Genomic DNA, 19748 nt, shown 5'->3' with positions numbered 1-19748 from the left:
ACAGAAGCACTGTGACGATAGGTACACCTGGGATTGTCTCTATCTTCTCATGGATTCTAAGGAGGTCCTCATGTTTACAAAGCAAATGCTGCACTGGCCCATCCCCAGATAGAAAATATAATATTGAAATTATCAAGGAACACGATCTCTTTAAGTCAAAGAAATAATTTTTAAAATCTTTAAACTATATAAAATAATTCATTCATTCTTTGAGAATTTCTTAAAGTGTATAATGTATTTATTCCTAATCATTTCCACTCCTCCTCTGAATTCCTTCCAGACCCACCCTGCTCCTTCCCATATCTTCCCAGTTTCTTGTCAGATTTCTTTTTTCCTTTAAGGTCCACTGAGTCCTATTTGTGCTATGCACGTACTCATAGGTGCGAGGCCATCCACCAGAGCCTGGATGATCTACCAGAACCAGCACTTTTAAAGAAAACTGTCTTGTAAATCTGTTTGTCTAGACCAGTAGACTGCTAAAGCTCTCAGACTCCATCAGAGAAGCTTCTTTGTGCAGTGGACAGTGACCAGTGACTCACAGGGGCTAAACTGCAGAGGACCAGTGCCTATATGATGCTGAGCCACAAATGGGACATCTGTATTTCACCCCCTCTCACATGATGGGACAGCTACACTTAGGAATTCAGTAGCAATGGCTGCTTGCTTAGCAAGGCAGTCAGTAGTGTAGCACAGAGGTGGAAGGGCTGACAAAACCCAACTTCGTAGCTCAGAAGCTAATGACTATTGATAGGAGGAAGTAGAACCTTTTTTTAAAAAAAATCTTTTAAAAGATTTATTTTACTTTATATTTCTATGTATGTGCCTGCCCACATGTGTTCGAGTACTTGGGGAGAGGGGTTGAAAAGGGCATCATCATACACCCTGAAAGCTAAAGTTACAGGCAGTTATAAACCAACAGATGTCAGTGCTAGGAACTGGGGTCTTCTAAAAGAACAGCAAGTACTCTTAACTGCTGAGTTCTCTCTCCAGACGGAAGACTCTTCCTTCAAGATGAGATTTGCTTAGAAATCACTGGCCATAAACAAGCCAGAGGAAATGAGCATCAGGACAGCTCATAACAGACTCACTAATGACTGACGCCTACATAATGCGATTAGGCCAGGGAGTTCCCCAGGTAAGAAGACCCCATCCTGATGGGAAAACATTGCAAGTTGCAATACTAAGCGTTCATCTATTACTGACACAGATAGCAGGTTTGAAAAATAACTCAAGATCCCTACATAGTACACAGAAGCAGTCAGACTGTCTCTTATGTCAACTTACGTCATCCACAGAGCTGAAGCCCTTTCAGATGTACAGAAGCATCAGTGTACACCCTTCCTCTTCTACACTCCACCGTTCCTCACTATTGAAATTCTGACAGCATAAGCTGGATGGATCCTGTTTCTAGACACTGAAAAGACAGGGTTTCTCCTATCAGCAGCATCAGGTGACCTGAGAATCTTGTTAGATATTAAAGTTGTGACCTCTATCTCAACTTCTTGAATGAGAAACTATGTATGGCAAGAAGGCCTGGCAATCTTTCCTCTTCAGTAATCCCTCCAGGTAATTCTGATGACTTCTAAAATGTAATAACCTGATTTCGATTATAAAATATCTATATTTAATCTTTCCTTCAGTTTTTCACTATTGTACTTGCTTTGGAGGAACCTTCATTTTGAAGAGAAGGAGCAAGCTATGAAAGTTTAGGATTATTCCAGTTAAGAAAATGAAATCCTCAGGCACCCCATACTTTACATAGAATGCCATATATGTCCCATATGTGGCAATATATTTTCCTAAGACGGCCCGTAAGTTTTTACTTGACATGTCCACGTGCTAGGCAGAAACATTTTTGTATAACTGTCAATACCTTAGCACAATTTTAACATTAATAAACATAGTAAATCACTGTCTAGTGAGAACATATATAATACTAACATATACAGATTTCAACACATAATATATCCCAAACATGGGGAAACTAACTAACTAACTAACTAACTAACTAACTAACTAACTAACTATATATATATATATATATATATATATATATGTTTGTCAAAGTTTAATACTTATCTAGCCAACAGCTGCTGTCTGATTAATTACTTAGCATTAGAAAATTGGAAAGAAATGTGGTTATCTATCTAAGGCCAAGTATTAATTAGGATCAAATAAACATAACTCCTTAGATCTCCATGGTATCTAATCTATATCAGCATCTTTCAGTGAGAACTCATAAATGACTAAAGGCAGGCCAGATATATTAGAAGACTGCACATATGCCAAAACTCAATTTTCTACTCAATTTACTTTTAAAAATGTTGGTGGCATAAAAACACATCAATGGGACTTAGATTTTAAATCAAGGTTTCACTCCTGTGCTCAGGCATGAACAAGCAATCACCAGAATGGAAGTAATAGAAGTGTTGTTCGTATAATTTACCTACTAATGTACACCGGGAGGGGGTTGAATCATCACTAAGGCCTAGGAGTCTCTCCCCAACTGTGCTCTGAAATTTCTAAATTGCCTTCCTTCCTTATCACCATAGAAATTAAAGATGGGAGGTTTTTTTGCAAATAGAGGATAGAGACTGCTCTGTAAACATGAATTCTTCCAGCAAAGCCAATGGACTCTTTCAGGCTGAAGGAGGCAGAGAACAGTGAACCAGGATGGTTGATGTGGGAGAGGCAGGCATTTGAGAGGCTGTACCACTGAACCTTTCCATGATGTAAATACAGGCACCCATGCCTGCCCTGTAAGAAATCCTAATTAAACTTTGTGGGACACACACACACACACACACACACACAAACACACACACACACACACACACAACCAAATGAAGACATGAAAATGGAGGCAGGGCTTGTTAGGACTTGTAGGATTTGTTGGAAATTGGAGAGAATGAGAGAAGCTAATGTGTGTGTGTGTGTGTGTGTGTGTGTGTGTGTGTGTGTGTGTAAAATTACCAAAATGCTCCATATGCATGTATGAAACTATCAGAGAATAAAAAAATTAAAAAATTCTTACCCAAGCTGGGCATGGGCTGCATGTCTATAATCCTGGCACTTGAGAGGCCAGAGCAGAAGTATCACCAGGAACTCAAAGCCAGCCTGAGGCATATTAAGGATCTGTCTCAAAAATTAAAGGTAGGTAAACAAGGCAAGCTTTCCCTTATACTTGTTTTGTACCAGCCAGATTCCTGAAGGATTTAGGTAATCTGGCAATATTTGTATTTGCAATAATTAAAAACAGACAGACAAACAAACACACAAACAAACAAAAAACAGTGTTGAAGAGGATGGGGACTCAGTAGGTCAGCGATACTGTCTGTTAGTTTGCTTCAGCTTCAGGTTGGGATGGCCCTGATGCATTTTGGGAGGGCATATCCTGATTGCAGGTTCCTGCATAATTGTTCCGACTTCTTATAAAACTCCTCTCTGTGGTGAGTGATGTACAGAATGTGGCTGAGCTGGCGGCGACTCAGACAATCACTATGAGAGATTGGTTCTTACTGAGAGGGAGTGATGATTCCAGATTGTGAAATGAATTTAGAGCGAGGTTACTGCACCATAGCAGGGAAGAAAATCAAGTCCTGAGACACTGGAAGTGCTCTGGGTAGAATCCTGGCTGGACTGAGACTTAATAAAATCCTGATATTCGGCATGGCCGTTTTTCTAAGTGAATATTCTCATGGGAAGTTTCCCCTACTCTGTAAGGACATACGTGATTAACAACAGTTCTCTCTTGATTGATCACTAAGTTAGTTCATGATTACACAATTAGAGCCAGAGCAGGGAGCTAGGAAGATACAGCAGACTTTCTGTCTTGTCTATGTTTTTCATTCAGTAAAATCTTTTAAAATTAATTATTTCACTTTCTAACACAGCCCCCTCCTCCTTCTCATCCGAGGCCCATCCTTCAGACCTCTCCTCCATTACCTCAGAGAAGAGGAAGTCCTCCCATGAGTTCCAACCCACCCTGGCACATCAAGTCATAAGGACATCCTCTCCCTCTGAGGCCGAACAAGGCAGCTCAGCTAGTAGAGGGGATCTAAATGCGAGCAACAGAGTCAAAGACAGCCCCTGCTGTAGTCAGGAGCACCCACACGAACAACGAGCTGTACATCTGCTACATGTGTGTAAGCAGGACTAGGTCCAGCCCACTCATGCTCTTTGGTTGGTAGTTTAGTCTCTGTGAGCCCCAGTAGGCCCAGGTTAGTTCACTCTGTAGGTCTTTCTGTGATGTCCTTGACCCCTCAACGGTCCTTCATTCTTTCTCCTCCCTCTTCCGTAAGATTTCCCAAGCTCCATCCAATGTTTGGCTATGGGTCTCTGCTTTCTGTCCTGTCTTAAGTCATCCTTAGAATAAAATAAATTCAATTTTATATTGTACAAGATAGACATTTAATTACCTTTCTCCCAACTCAGCTATGAAATGAATACATGTTCTGAAAAAGCTAGAAAAATGAGATAAACAAAAAGACAGGAAGGAGAAGAAGCTACAACTCCACTTTCAAGAAATGAAACTCTGTTTTCTCCACTTTTCAAGGCAGAAAGCTCATGCATATGGTAGCTCTGGAGCAATCACATTTTATATTTACACAAGAATTCAAAACCTTACAGCTTCCTGGCTTCCATTCACATTTCAGTCATCAAAGCAGAATTAGCCCATGTCTGCAGGGATGCTCTGGAATGCTTCGGATGAGGGGATGGTACATTAGAGCAAAGGTTCTTCCCAATACAGTGGATGAGAGCTCAGAAAAACTTCAAATGAAGGGGCTACAGAGGTTCAGTACTTAGACAAGATAGCCAGGAACATCTAGAGTTAGAGTCTTGCTTTCAAAGGGGCTGGCACTGCAGCAGGCGCAGAGAGAAGTCATCATGAGGAGTGGGAAAGCATAGGCAGCCTGGAACTAGATCATCATAACCACTATGTGATGTGCTATGTTTTATCATTCTGTGAGTAATGGGTAAAGAGGAAGGGTGTGTGTGTGTGTGTGTGTGTGTGTGTGTTATGTGAGCACACAAGGGTAGACTCCCCTACCCATGCATGTATAGAGGTAAGAAGTAGGCACCAAGTGTCTGTGTCACTCACTGTTTTAATTTTTGAGATAGGGTCTCTGACTGAGAAGTTATCGTTTGGGTTAGCATAACCGGCCAGCAAGCCCCCAAGATCTGTGTGTCTCTGTCCCTTACCACCGGGGTTCAATTGCATGCTACCTCACTTGATTTCTACATGCGGGAAGGGGATTTAATCCCAGGTCCTCATTCTTGCACAACACACACCTTACATACTGAGATACCATCTCTCCAGCTACCAATGAAAAGACCTGAACTGAAGAACCTTAGACTATACACATTCATACATGCATACTCACACACACACACACACACACACACACACACACACACACACACATAAATATTTAAAATAACCCTGTCCAAGAAAATTCCTGAGTAGTAGAGATTCATTAACTTTATTATGTACTTTATGCATGCTACATTTTTCTTCTAAGTGTTTTGTGGATATAGACTCACTTAACCATGTCAGTCCCTTTGAAGTAGGCATTTATGATGACTGTGGAAATCCGAGAGTTCAAAGGAGATGAAGGGGAAAGCCAGATTTAAAGTTGAGCAATTAGATCAACTCTACAGCATACACTCGCCTTCCCAGGCAAACCAGTAGAAGGACACCCACGAATCCTGCTTTGTCAGAATACATCCAAGCCAGTAATTATTATCTAACAGTGAACTCCCTGCAGAGATATGTGACATGCCCATTAGACCTGTCTACTTGAAATCCTCCCATGTTGGGAGCATGTAAGACTTCCTTCTCCCATCCTTTTGGGCTCTCTCTCACCTTCTTCTTCCATTACCTTACCAACTGAAATGTTAGGATAAAATCACTCCAAGCGTCTGCTTAAACATGAATGTCAGTAACAAGTTTAGATCATTGACAATAAAAATACAATGTTACCCAGAATCCTAAATGGAATAAAGATTATATAAAGAATTCATACATCAACGGGATTGTCTGTCATGTTCCTAATTTGGGTCCAAAGGCAGGGAGGCTATAGTAGGGGGTGGAGTCTGGAGATACCTCTCTCACCTACAGCTCAGCACAGGGGCTAGCTTTAAATGGGACAGTCCTTTGCAAGGCTAACATGACTACAACTTGTTTCCTGTCTTGATTTAAACTTCCTCTCTCCAGCCACTTTACCTGAACCCCTCGAGATATTCCAGAGACTGCAGATCCTGTGCTGCCACGGTCTACCACTGTGGCATAGATCACACTTTAAAAATCTCACTGTTAGCACTGTCATCACACTGCTGACTGGTTCCATCTGAACGGCTGCCTCCCTGATGTCCTGCACTTTCTGGCTCTTGGTATACAGCCAAGGAGTACTGATCAAACTAATGACCTCGACACTTTACATTTCCTCTGTTAATGAGGCGGCAATGCCTTGAAGGTGGGGGCAAAGCCTGGAGATGTGGCAAGATACTGATACTGACTCCCTCACATTCTAACACCGGATGATTAAACTAGACATCCAAGAAACAGAGAACCAAGTGTGTTATATTCACACTTGTATGTAGATGATTTTTAAAAACAAACTCCGGGGCTTTGGAACCATAGAACCATGCAGAATTTATGAAAAGGATGCTGCAAGCAGATCTCATGTTCTGGTGACACTCATGAAATATGTAAAGATGGGAACCATGCATGCAAAGGCTAGATAAGCCATCTACCTGCAGGCTATAGGCTATCTAGGATGACACACACCTTGCTTAGGTTTCCCGTTGGCACTAGTTCAGGCCGGAGTGCCCCTGTTTCTTTTCCCAGGTTGCAAAGGTCTACAAAATGCAGCCTTCCTTTTTTTTTTCTGGTTCTCTGTGAATTATACTCGCCTCCCCAGTAGTCATTCCACAGTGTTTATATATTTATTTTTCTGTGGATCCTTTTTGTTGCAAGAAGGATCTGAGAGAATTCTTTGAAATCAGAATATTAGTGATCACAGTTTTGTTCCTGACTCCATGTTGTTTCCAGTGGTGATTGGACACCCAGGAGCTTGGGAACCCCAGCTTCAGTCTCAGCCTATGCCATTTCTCATTCGGTCTGAGGCCCCCACCAAAGGCTGTATTCTCCCACTCCTGAGCTACCTGCAAACCCATGACAATGGGTGTAGGGTAAATGCAGTCTAGTGTTCCCCATTTTGTCTGCCCAGCAGAGTTCTTAACACCCCAGTGGCAAGGCAGAAAGCAGAACCACAGCTAACCTTCTGTCAGCTTAAGCCTAAGTATGTCTTCCAAAAGGGCTCTGGACCCATCTTTCTGACGTTCAAACACCTATTTAGACCACTAGGTTGAATAATACTCTTCCAATTTCTATAGAAAGACTAGAGACCAACTTCTGTAAGCCCCTTGCATCAGTCTGTAGTGTTTTTCCTTTGGATAAAGCCAATCTGTCAAAATAGTCATTGCAATTGCCAGGTAACCATTGGGTGAACTACTTATGACCAAAATTACTGTCAAGTCTTCGTACATGAAGGCTAATTATTGTTTAACTTCAAAATGTAAATATAATGAGTTATGACTGCTTGATTATGGATGTGATAGTCCTTTACAGTCTCTTGGAAAGACTACATTTGAGGGTCACATTCTTCAACCTCACACCATAATCAAACCACTGCCTTCTCTACTACCTTATAGAAAGAACATCTGAGTTAAGATAAATTTTTATTTTTAGCTGTATTTTCTCTAATAGAAGACATTAATAGTAGTTGCTTGTGTGTGTGTGTGTGTGTGTAAGCATATATCATACATATACATATATATATTACATATATACATATAAGCATATATACTTATTTTAAATGAGCATGTTTTCCTCATGGGCAAACATATACCAAACTGACACGGTGCTCATCAGGAAAAATAACCTGGATGTCACACTTGATCGACATCAGCAGTGAGAAAAAGTGGCTAGAAAGATATCCAGTCTTTCCCTGCAGGGACTCCAATGTCTGGGTATGATCTTTTGTACCATTTATCATCAGAACTTACTCTACTAAATGAGAAAATTGAAGAGCATTCCCTAGGGAAAAAGTGTAGCCTATGGGTATAAGAGTCTAGTTTTAAGTCCAAAGTTGTTGTTCTTTGCTGGGGACCATCAGTTGTCACCAGGCCATGGCAGTTGTACTGGCTGTCACAATACCTCTGTACCTCTTCTAGTGTCTACCTTGGAACCTGAACATTTTAGTTTCCTCCTATGTTTATTTCTGCCTCTTCAGAGAAAGCCCTATGGTAGAGTTGCTTGGGTGATTTTGTTTGCAGCAGAATGTGCAGACATTTTAGGGGGATGAGTCTCTGCATAAGGAGTGGTGGAAAGAGCAGCTAGGAGCAACATAATGACCCTAGACCTATTCTTATTGATACTGGGCTATGCTTTGCTCTCAACCTCTCTTGCCAGCTTTCTTCCTCCACAACAGTCTTCCTAGGGCTCCATCCTGTCTTTCTGGATTCCATCAGGCTCACTGTGTATGGTTTATCAGATGCTACACAGATCTAACTGCTACCTTTGACTAGGGTTTAAGTTTTTTTTCTCTTTTCATGAAAATCTAAGGTCTCAGCCTATGGGGTGAATCTAGCCAACTGCTACAGGTGTATAAGAATATTCTATGACAGTTAAGAGGCTCCCTAAATAAGGGATTACAACAAGAAACACTTTGTATTCCATCCAGGAGAAATCCTAATTCTCTTTCAGTCAGGAAGGCCTCTAACATCAACAAATCAGTCTATATGCTTAAAGCAGTAATGTAGTATTTAGATATAAAGGGATAAACCATCATACATACATATGCACATATATATATACATGATTACACTGGGTTACATAAAAGCGTTGTTATGCATGTACCTAGTGTACCTTGAACATATTCCATCATGCCTTCTTATTGTCTTCATATCTTTCCCACACCCCATTAGTCCTTTCTATCCCCAGAGACTTGTGTGTGTGGTGTGTGTGTGTGTGTGTGAAATATAGAGGTAGTAAAACTTAGTAGCTCTAAGCTTATTTAAATATATTCGAAAGCCATTTTGGAGATTATATTTCTCATTCGTTAAAGTACATTTCACTTAATAAAAAAATCTTTCTGGACATATGAAGCTAGCTATGTCTGTTCTATCTTTCCCTCTCTGACAACCCTGGTTTAAAGAATCAGAGTTACCATGGTGAAGACATGGGAAATTAAAATTAAGTAAACCTTCCATTTGGTCTAAGCTGGTACATAACATAGGAGGGTGCCATAGGGTAAATTATGGTAATCAAATTTGACATCCGAGTTTAGCACAGTCCAGTTCTCATGACAATATAAACTATGGCTTAACCTTGTTGTTGTCTTGGCTAGTCATGTAGTTTCTCTTCTCTTTTACTTTTGATGTGGTGTAGCTCTGTCATAAAGCAGATGATTCCAGAGTAAAGAATGTATAGGGTGAAATAAGTGAGGTTCATTACGGTATGAGGCAAGAGCCCCCTGAAACACAGTACAGACTGCTTGCACACAGAGCCAAGGAAAAGCAGCCAGTGCCTCTCATCTTGAGTTTACACAGGACTGGCCTAATCTACTGACTTGATTAGATGCTGTCTGTAGAAGCAGTTTCTAAGCTGGAACAGAGAATCAGTACAATTTGCTGTATAGATGGGTGCAAAGATATTAATGACCCTTTAGGCCCGTGTATTGAATTGAATGTGTAAGTTACCAGCTGGTGGCACTATTCTGCATGGTAGACCAGAGTCACTAGGAGATGAGACCTATCAGGAGGAAGTCAGCCACTGGGGATGGGCTTCTGAATAGTATACCTTATCTCCCAGCTGTTCCTCTTTCTCCTTCCTGCTCACCACAAAAGGAGTAATCTAAGCACATGCTCTTGTCACTACAAGATTTTCCCTTGCCACAGGCCTAGAGTCAATGTAGTCAGAAAGTATAGGCTGCAATTCGGGAAACCAGCAGCCGTAATAAGCCTTCTTCTTTACAATGGGTGCATTCTTAGGTGTTTAGTCAGAAATGAAAGGCCTGACTAGCACAGGGGAAAACACTCCAGAGTCCAGTTCTGCCAGTGGACAAAAGAAGCACTGATTACTTGTTATGATATTCTGCAGTCATTCCTCATTTTTTCCCCCAATTTCTCATAGGTAATATTTTTCAAACATATTTATGATATACTTATTTTATGTTTAATAAACTAAAAATTACACACATACCAATTGTACTGATTTGATATATGTGTATAGTATATAATAGAGAAACAGCTTAGAAACTCTTGCATTACCTCACTTCTCTATTTTTTTCTGACAGTGAGAACATGGGACTGCCATTGTTTTAGTGATTTTTGAGACTATAGTAAAAGAAAATTCTGAGTTTGACATCGCTACCTGAACCTTATTTAGCCTCTACAGTGACACGTGAGAAGTCACCACATTTACCACAGGGAAGATCTCTACCAAGAATATAAATCTTTAGAAAGCTTTAAGTAATACTCAGAACATAGGAAATACCTGTCCATAATATGCATTTTAGATGATCAACTCTTTCCCAATCCTCTTGTGAGATTATCAGGTGTTCCCAGGCTTGTTCAATCTGTGTGGGCTCAAGTTAAAACACTGCCAAACAGTAATCACTTGGATCTGTTGCATACAGTTCTTGCTCCAAGAGGTTTCTTGCAACAATGGGAGGCATTTATCTAATCCATACACAATTAAGTAAGGCATTATTAAGAACTTTTTACAGATGAAAAACCTGCAATGAAGAGTAATTAGTGGCCTCTCTTGCCTGCAGGACAGCCGTAGCCATGGAGCTGGACGCAGAGAGCTGCAGACGCTCTAGTAAGTGTCTACTCTCCACCAACTGAGACTCAGCAATTCAGAGATGCCATGTCACAGTGAGTGAAGACACAGCTGTCACTCTCATCTAATAACCTTCCCCATTCTAACTAAAATTAAGACAGAGACATTAAAATATTCTATAATGATTTTTTTTCAAAATACTTTTTTGTCAATATCAAGAGTGCTCTGTGAGGTGTGCAGAGTAGGAGTTGATAATCATGTTACTATGTTTTCATCTGTTTCTACTGATTCATTCTCCAGGATAATGATACCAAGGGCCTGGTCTGATTTTCCCCTGGGCCTCTCCTCTCTGCCTACATAAATGTGAAACTTTATACAGAAATAGGTCAATTCTTTTACTTGAATTTTTTTCACATCTACACTCAAGATGAGAATAGACAGTCTCTTCAATATAAAGTTCAAATATAAAGGATCAAAGAATATATAACATATTAAAAAGATACTCCAGGATCAAAAAAAAAGACTTGGACAAGCGAGATCATCCATTATTCTACATAGATTTAAATATCCTTTGAGTTGGATATGATCTGCTTAAACTGTATCCCTGTTCAGACACCACACCACACAGCCCATATGACTCTATATTCTCTATAAGTAATATCTTCTAGCCTATATATTTGCCAAGCAAGAAAAGATATTCTACCTAAAGAAATAGGATCACTTTAGTATTTAAATCTCCTTCATTCTGGTATCCACACAAATCTAAGAGTGGTCAGAGGGTTGCACTTTCTGGCTTGTGCCAAATGCAACCCTTTGACTAAAACTTAACTATAAAAAGGTGCTTAGAGGCAAGAAACATGAGAACACATAGCTATGAAGAATGTTCCAAGTTTCTTTTAAAAATGCTAAATGGGAAATAATATAGCATTTATAAGTCTAGGAAGTAAAAAATATTGCAGTAGTGTTCAATTCTAAAAATGGAACAGCTCAAATGCATGTACTTCTGATAATCTTATTTGTTATTCACGTTTGTAGACAGGACCTAACAAGCCAAGTAGAAAGAAGATTCCAACAACTCTTAGGAGAATCTTGAGCTATGCATTTGTAATATTAAAAATGAAAGACAAAAAAATGACATATTTTTCCTCACCATATTATCTTTATTTGAACACTGTCACAGAAAAGTCACTGTTAGACGTGTAGAGAGAGAGTTAATCTGTCTTCTGATGGCATGGAGTGAAGCCATGACATCAGGTTCTTATGCTGACACTCCCAGGATTTCAATCTGCCCTCTCACCACTGCCTGTCTTCCTAAAATAACTCTAAAATGGGACCTTATTGAGCAACCCTGTCCTTTGTTAGCTCAGGGACAGCAGGCCTGAATGGGAAAGTTGTTTTTAATCTATGTAAAAAAAGCACAATTAAGAGAGTACCTTTTTTCCGCCTTTATTTCTCCACCCATCTGGTAGCTCGTAGGGATTTGTACTGTTACTTCATCCCTTACAATCATATAATCTTTGATAAACAATCTTGGCTTAAGCGACTCCATTTAAATTATGTCTGATGTGTCACGTGTCTGAAATGACTGACGGTGGCCTGATGACTCTCACTGAGAAATGTCAAGTTTGCAGCTTTTACTAGTAGAACAGTCTATGTGCAAACACTTTCTGAAATCTTTTTCTGAAAGCTCAGCTACTTGGACAAATTCAAATACTACAATACAAAATGTAACCCAAACATGGAAAACTGAATGAGAACTAACTCATTTCTGCCATTTACAAAGTTAGGTATATTTAAGAGCCATACAATGAACTTAGTGGTAGTGGCATTATATGGTAACTATAGTTTTCCATTTTTTCAGGAATGTGACAATATTAATAAACACAGAATTAGAAACATTAGTTGACCTTAAATACCTGTATTCAAATTTTAAAAAGAGATGAATGCTAATGTGATTTTCATAGTAGAGATACATTCATTTGGATAAAATGTTTTATTTGTTGTATTTGGTATCTCAACTACAAAAGAATAAGTCATACTCTTTATTCTTGTTGGGACTATAAACAATTATAAAATGTCCTCACCACTAGTCTTTTCCTTAAGATCGTCAAACATTCCAGAAATAATTTTTCAAGCCAATGAAAGACATTTATATAAACAACATAATTCACCTTCCACTCTCACCCAAACTGTTCAATATCCTTTTGGAAATGTGCCTCCCTTTCTTCCACAGCATCACCACTTCTTAATAAGATCACCCTTTTGATCAGGAGACTGCTTCTGATGAGACCTAATACCAACAGGCTGTTAGTTATGGTCAGGGTCATGCAACTTGATTACAGAGGCAAGAACTGTTCATTATGTCTGCACAGGACCAACCATTCAATCCAAGCCTCACCACATGATGTGCCATGTCTGGCTCAATTAGAACGTTCAGAGGAGTTGTTCTGTGGCTAACTTCCCAAATAATAGTATATTGCACAGTGGCTTTGCATTGTTGTTAATGTGTCTACTGAAACTCACTGGTAAAATTGCTTTCTCTTTAGCTCATGAGGCACACCCAGCATTTCTGGAACCTGGGGAAGATGGGCAACATCTCCATTGTCTTTCTATTAGTCTATATCTATCTGCTGCCCTTGCTTGGAGTGCTGAGAATGCTAGCTCTCCCTAACCTAAAAGGACTCCATTCTGTGAGTCTATATTTAGGGAGTGGAGACTGCACAAAAGCTTGTTGTGCACTTTAGCCTAACAGTCCTGATCTTTATCTGGGTTCTTCACTTGAAAGTTCACTGGAGGAAATTAATTTGTTTTTGTGACCTCTGAAACTAGGAAGTTTGTTGTTCAGTAGACTAAACCAGATTGACTCAGTGAATGTAGCTTTGTGTAGTAAGTCTTCTTACAAAAATAATTTAAAAAAATTAAAACAGCTAAGTGGTAAATTTTTGAGAGATGACTTGTGACTTTCTTAGGAACAGAAAAGAAAAATGCAACTCTAAAAGCCAAAACATGTAGAACTTTTAAACCTCATGAAAAGTCCTTTGGAGAAGAATTCATGTCAGGGACAGCATTTTTAAACTACTGCTATTCACATTTAAGAAGTATTGGGAAGATGGTTTGCCTCCACACTGTCCAGAATCTGACATCAGCAGACATTGTACAGAACAATCCATTGAGATGTCGTTTTGCTGTGGTGAATGATTTCTCTGGCATTTGTCTTTCCCACTTATTAAGGTGTAATGGTAGCAATTCAATATAAAACATAGGATTTATCTTTTGGATAAAAATAAATTCAAAATGATTACAGTTGTCAGATATAATGTTATAAAGTATATAAAATTATAGATTTTGGAAAAGTACTTTTTATTGATGAATAAACTTGCAACTCAATCAATAACATAAATAAATCATGCATGAAAAAGATATTTTATAGCAATACAAATGTATTACCTATGCAAAATCAACTTTCAACAATATTCATCTATAAAGAAGATAGCATGATAATAGTGGGAGTTTAGAAAATTATTTAGCTTTAGTCACTATAACAAAAGTAATCTTGGGAAAACTTCCTAGATAATCCATTAGTAATATCAATTGATGCAGAATATTGATACAACTCTTCATATAATCAGAAGTTACTTTTGGTCACGCCTTACTTTCCAATGTCTCCGAAATAAACAAGCAATTATTTTCCATTAGTTAAAGTTTGACTGTGATAATTATTTTATTATTTATATTACTTTAACCTTAATATTATTTTAATAAAGTTAAAATACTTGAAACTATTAATTGCAATACAATTTAAAAATGTGATACCTTTATTTTTTACTTATGACAGCTTACTTTTAAGCTTTTACATTGTATGGGTTATGTATGTCATAGAGAAAAACTTGTCCACATCCTAGAATCAAATGCAGACCTAAATTCTTTCCTATGAATATCATATGAATATGAAATAAAAGCACAAATAAAATTACCTAAGTCAATCCTAAGGCTCTCTTACTTTTGATTTTAAGTCTTCATGCCCTACATTATTAATTAAACATCACTTCACAATATCATAAGTCACACAGCAGGGTAACCTAGCCTCTGTTGTGTGAATGAATTAACTAGTAATTTGAAAAATGAATATTAAAAATGTCATCTTTTACTAATAATTTCATTGAACTTTTAAAATTAGCACTACTGAAAATATAGGAATGAAAATTTTCAATGTTTGTCTCTATCTCATGATGAATATAAAAATATGATATGATAAAAGTCTTTTGATCAAGCAATTCATTTTGTCAAAGCCCGTTTTAAAGAATCTCAGGTAAATAGCTGTGGATTTAAATCACGATGTAGTGATGTAAGAGCAAACTAATGAAGGAAAGAAAACTAAACAATTTCAACAGAGACAGAGCTGTGCATAATTGTTTCTTGTATATTTTGCAATGTTTATAAGATAAAAACCTATTCTCTATAGGTTTTCAGATCATTATTATATATGAGAACGTTAAGGACAGAGCTTTTCAAATCATAATAGAGGAGTTTTCTTGTCATCTACTAAGGAGCTCACAGTTCAGAGAGATCAATTTTCCTATTGTGACACTACATTGATTGTTTCCCATATTCCAACTGAGATTTTTTTCTTATTTCTCTCTCTCTCTCTCTCTCTCTCTCTCTCTCTCTCTCTCTCTCTCTCTCTCTCTCCCTCCCTCCCTCCCTCCCTCCCTCCCTCCCTCCCTCTCTCTCTCTCTCTCTCTCTCTCTCTCTCTCTCTCTCTCTCTCTCTCTCTCTCTCCCTTTGAGACAAGGTCTCTCTACACAGCCCTGGCTCTTCTGGATCTCATTATGTAGACCAGACTGCCCTTGAACTCATAGAAAGCCACCTGCCTCTGCCTCCTGGGTACTGGGATTAAAGGTGTGGGCCACGATGCCCAGCTTTGATTATTTTTTTTAAATTGGATTTCAGAAACAATCAGAGGCAATTTAGAATAACAAATGTCATTAAAAGAAAGAAAAGAAGAAAGAGAGAGAGAAAAAAAGAGAGAGAGAAAAAGAAAGAAGGAAAGGAAAGAAGTGAAAGAAGAAACCTGTAAGATTAGTAAGGATCTGGAAAATGCCCAATCCTGCATAGCACTCAGTGAGACATCGCTGATTTCTACAGAATGAACTTCAGGAAGTATACACTGGAACTCTTGAAAATACCAATTCTTTTTCCTAATTAGAAATTGTATATAAATAAATGACAAAATTAACTGTCCACAGCACTTATAATTACTTATAAGATTTAGCTATATGAACACAAAGGGAGTAGTTAAATAATAAAACTTCTAATCACTTCAGTTTCAGGCATACTTTAAGAACTTTTAAGGCCTAGGTAAAATATTAAGTCCTAGATGCTATGTTAAGGCCTAGGCAACTGTTACCTGGCTAGCCTGCCATTTTGTCCTGTTACTAATATTATAGAGAGATGTTCTCATATGTTGTTTCTGCTGTTACTAGGAAACTTTCTCATGCCCAAGTTGATTGCATATTCTGTTATGTTCTGTACCTAAGTCAGTAGTACTGCTTTGTATGCTTACCTACAGTAAGCTTGGACCTGAACCAATCACCCAGAAACACTTCCTGCATCTGCGTATAAGCTTTTCTGGTATTGTATCGATGAATTTTAGGCAAAGAATGGTTCATAATGATGCCCATTATTTTGTATACTAACAAAAATTAATAAAAAGGAGAATGCATGTCTATCTATAAAATTTAACATTTTGCTATTTGTTTTGTTTTATTTATTTAATTAATTTATTTATTTATTTGCTTTTTAAGTAAAATCAAGCTCAAATTATCTAGGCTTATGGTCAGCCCCTTGTTTTCTGATTTCTTCTCATCGACTAGCTTGTAAGTCTATTCAGTGTCCAACTACAGTGTTCCTGCACAATATCCCAAGTGGTTCCGAAATGTGTGGTCCATATGGATTCCTCTTGGGTTCTCTAATCAACACTACACTTGTTCTTCTTCGTGAAGCGTATAACCATAGGTCATAGCTTATGACCTATGGTTAGAATTCTTTCTAACCTACTTCAGATATTTATGATGATTCAAGCCAGGTACCGTCATCATAGGAAATAATTTTAAACTTTAGTTCCAGTTCAGAAGAAGGATCTTACTCAAAAAAAAAAAGTACATTATCAACATTTGTAAAATGAGTGAAAAATAATCACTATCTCAATTATCACAGCAGCTAGTACTTAGTGGAAGTTTCCATTTTTTTTAAAAAGGTTTAAGAAAGTGTCTTCTACTTCATTGACTCATTTCATGTTCAGCCTAGCCCTCAACTTCACAGATGAAACAGACTCGTATTCAGGTAGGTAATGCATATCCCCAAGAAATACAGATAAAGGTCTGAGAACTAAGTTCAGCTCTATTCAATATGCTATACTACCAAACTCATGAGAAGCCCACCAAAAATAATTTTCTACCAATAATATTTTGTTAATTATGGAAGTAGACAAAAATAATGTACAAGAATTCCTTTTACATAAAGTAACAAATACAGAGCAAAGAAAGTTTTTGTTAATTCTCACTATGAAAGAATTATGCTTACCTGTGTAGGACCAGCCAATCTCTTCAACAAGTTTTCTCTGTTGTCTGTAGTATCCGTAAGCCCAGTCTAGAACCAAGAAAATGAAATTATTCATTTGAAGAAAAACAGATGGCAAAAATTTAAAAATGGTACATTGGCTACATTTTTCACAGCACAAGTGGTTATTTTTAACATTCTTTTCTATGTTATCCTCCCAACATCTCCATTATGTCACGTGTCTACCATTATTGACATCAACACATCTGGAGTAATTAGTGAAAACTTTAAGTGATACCTGTAAAGAATGCTAAAGTTTAGGCAGAGGCAGAGCAAAGTTCTCGGTACCTTGGAGGCATTGTCACAAAGAAACCATGGCTAGAGAGGACAGCTTCTGAGTTCAAGACCTGAAATCCTGTTACTTGAAAACATTTGGAGTTTACAATCCAACACCTATCTGTAAATTCTTAAAAGAGCCCAAAATGATTACCTTGTGTTCAAAACATGTTTCCTCATAAAATAAAAATGAAATTAGACATCTTGAGGAAATTGAAATCTTGAATGTACAAATATGAGAAGGAGAAAGGCTATATTGGCCATTGTAAGTGAACTCATCTCTGGAGAAATGGGAGTACCTGATTGAGGTAAGGCTGTGGGAAACTTTCAACATTGTGAAAGAGGCGGATGGGTTCATGGCTCAAGGTGACAGACTCTAGGGAAAATGTGGTACAATTCATAGAAGAAGAGGAGCAGAAGACTGATCTTCATCCTGTGTAACTCAGAATGTGCCTAGACCCGTCTCAGCATCCAGGGATCAGGGTTCACGGTACTAATTCATGTGCCATACACCCATAATCCCCGAGTACAGAAATGTCACTGCTCTGATCAGCTTCAGTGTAGCTACAGGAAAGCTTTGCGGGCTGTGTCTGGGACCTGATCAGTACAGCTGACAGGACTCCTTATGCTTAAAAGGCCACAGTTTACTGATGAACTTGGGGAGGACTTTCCATTCTAAGATGGGGTTCTGACCATATATCTCGCACGTGAATATTCACACATAAAGGCACATGTTGTATATTGATTTTTTTCTTATTAATAGGGAAAAGTATTTCTTATTACCTACTCTCTCTGTACCTAAATATGGCTAACAGTTCATGTAAACCCAATTATACAACAAGTGATTCTATGATCAGTTTCATTCACTTTACATGTTTTTATTGCTGCTATACCAAAACTATCTATTTTTAACACCAAGGGTATTCCACCATATAGTAGCCAAGACACAACTTCCCCAGGGTTGACTAATGTTGACCAGTTAGTTCCTAACCTCCATTGTCTTAGACTACCATTTTACTGCAGAAATGCTGGAACTATAAGATCTTTTCTCTTACAGTTGAGCTACCATGTGGTTGCTGGGAATTGAACTCAGGACCTTGGGAAGAGCAGTCAGTGCTCTTAACCACTGAGCCATCACTCCAGCCCTCTCTTCTAGTTGAAATGCAGAAATCTTTAACTACCAACCTGGAAATTTACTTCTTAAATACTGGGAACCAGGTCTGAAGAGTGCAGCCATACAGGGAAATGGTATCCTTGCCCCACAGAGTCAGTGGGCACTTGCAGCACACGCTAAGTACCTGAGCATATTACCTGAGTTTATTTCCCTTTGGATAAAATCTGTTAACAAAGTTGGGTGGTGGTGGAACACAAATTTAATCCCAGCACATAGGAAAGAGGTAAGTGGCTCTCTAGAAGTTCAAGGCCAGCCTGACCTACAGAGCAAGTTTCAGAACAGCTAAGGCTACATCAAAAAACCCTGTCTCAAAAAATGACAAAACAAAACAAAAATCTGTTAGCAAACACAGGGGCCCTAGTGCCTTCTTCAGGTGTCTTTCAGGTCTTCCCAGTAGTTCATCATAGCCCTTAGAAAACCTTATCCCAAGAGCTGAAGTCAGATTGCCTCTGGATGCTCGCTTTGACCACAATATCATTGAAAACACTGTTTCTTCAGTGTTTACATTTGCCTGCTGAAAATTCCATTTGGAAAAGAGAACACACCCTATTTTATTTACCCATTCATCATCCAATGGGTCCCCAGGTAGTTTCTATTTGGGGTATATTACGAATAACATTGTTTCAAACAGTTGTGCATGCATTTGTCTTGCTTCTTGAAGATGAGATTAGACTCACTGTTAATTGTTCAAATCACGGTCTCTTAAAATGACAGTTATGTAGACTAATTTAAATGCTGAGGATAAATGAATACATATGACTGAGTATTGGGAAACACCAAAAATAAATAAATAAATAAATAAATAAATAAATAAATAAATAAATAAATAAA

The 19748-nt window shown here is 38.3% G+C and overlaps 1 protein-coding gene across 1 annotated transcript in view; it reads right to left on the bottom strand.

Moving 5' to 3' along the window:
• Positions 1-19748, bottom strand: part of Ptprz1 (protein tyrosine phosphatase receptor type Z1) — a 173709-nt gene that overhangs the window by 107061 nt on the left and 46900 nt on the right. The window contains exon 2 of the mRNA XM_028762571.1: positions 17432-17497. Coding sequence (XP_028618404.1) covers positions 17432-17497 — 66 coding nt within the window. The remainder of the gene's footprint in view (positions 1-17431; positions 17498-19748) is intronic.

This window comes from Grammomys surdaster, unplaced genomic scaffold (genome assembly GCF_004785775.1).
Source record: "Grammomys surdaster isolate TR1022 unplaced genomic scaffold, NIH_TR_1.0 134, whole genome shotgun sequence".
Taxonomy (NCBI): domain Eukaryota; kingdom Metazoa; phylum Chordata; class Mammalia; order Rodentia; family Muridae; genus Grammomys; species Grammomys surdaster.
This window is presented reverse-complemented; position numbering and strand designations above follow the sequence as displayed.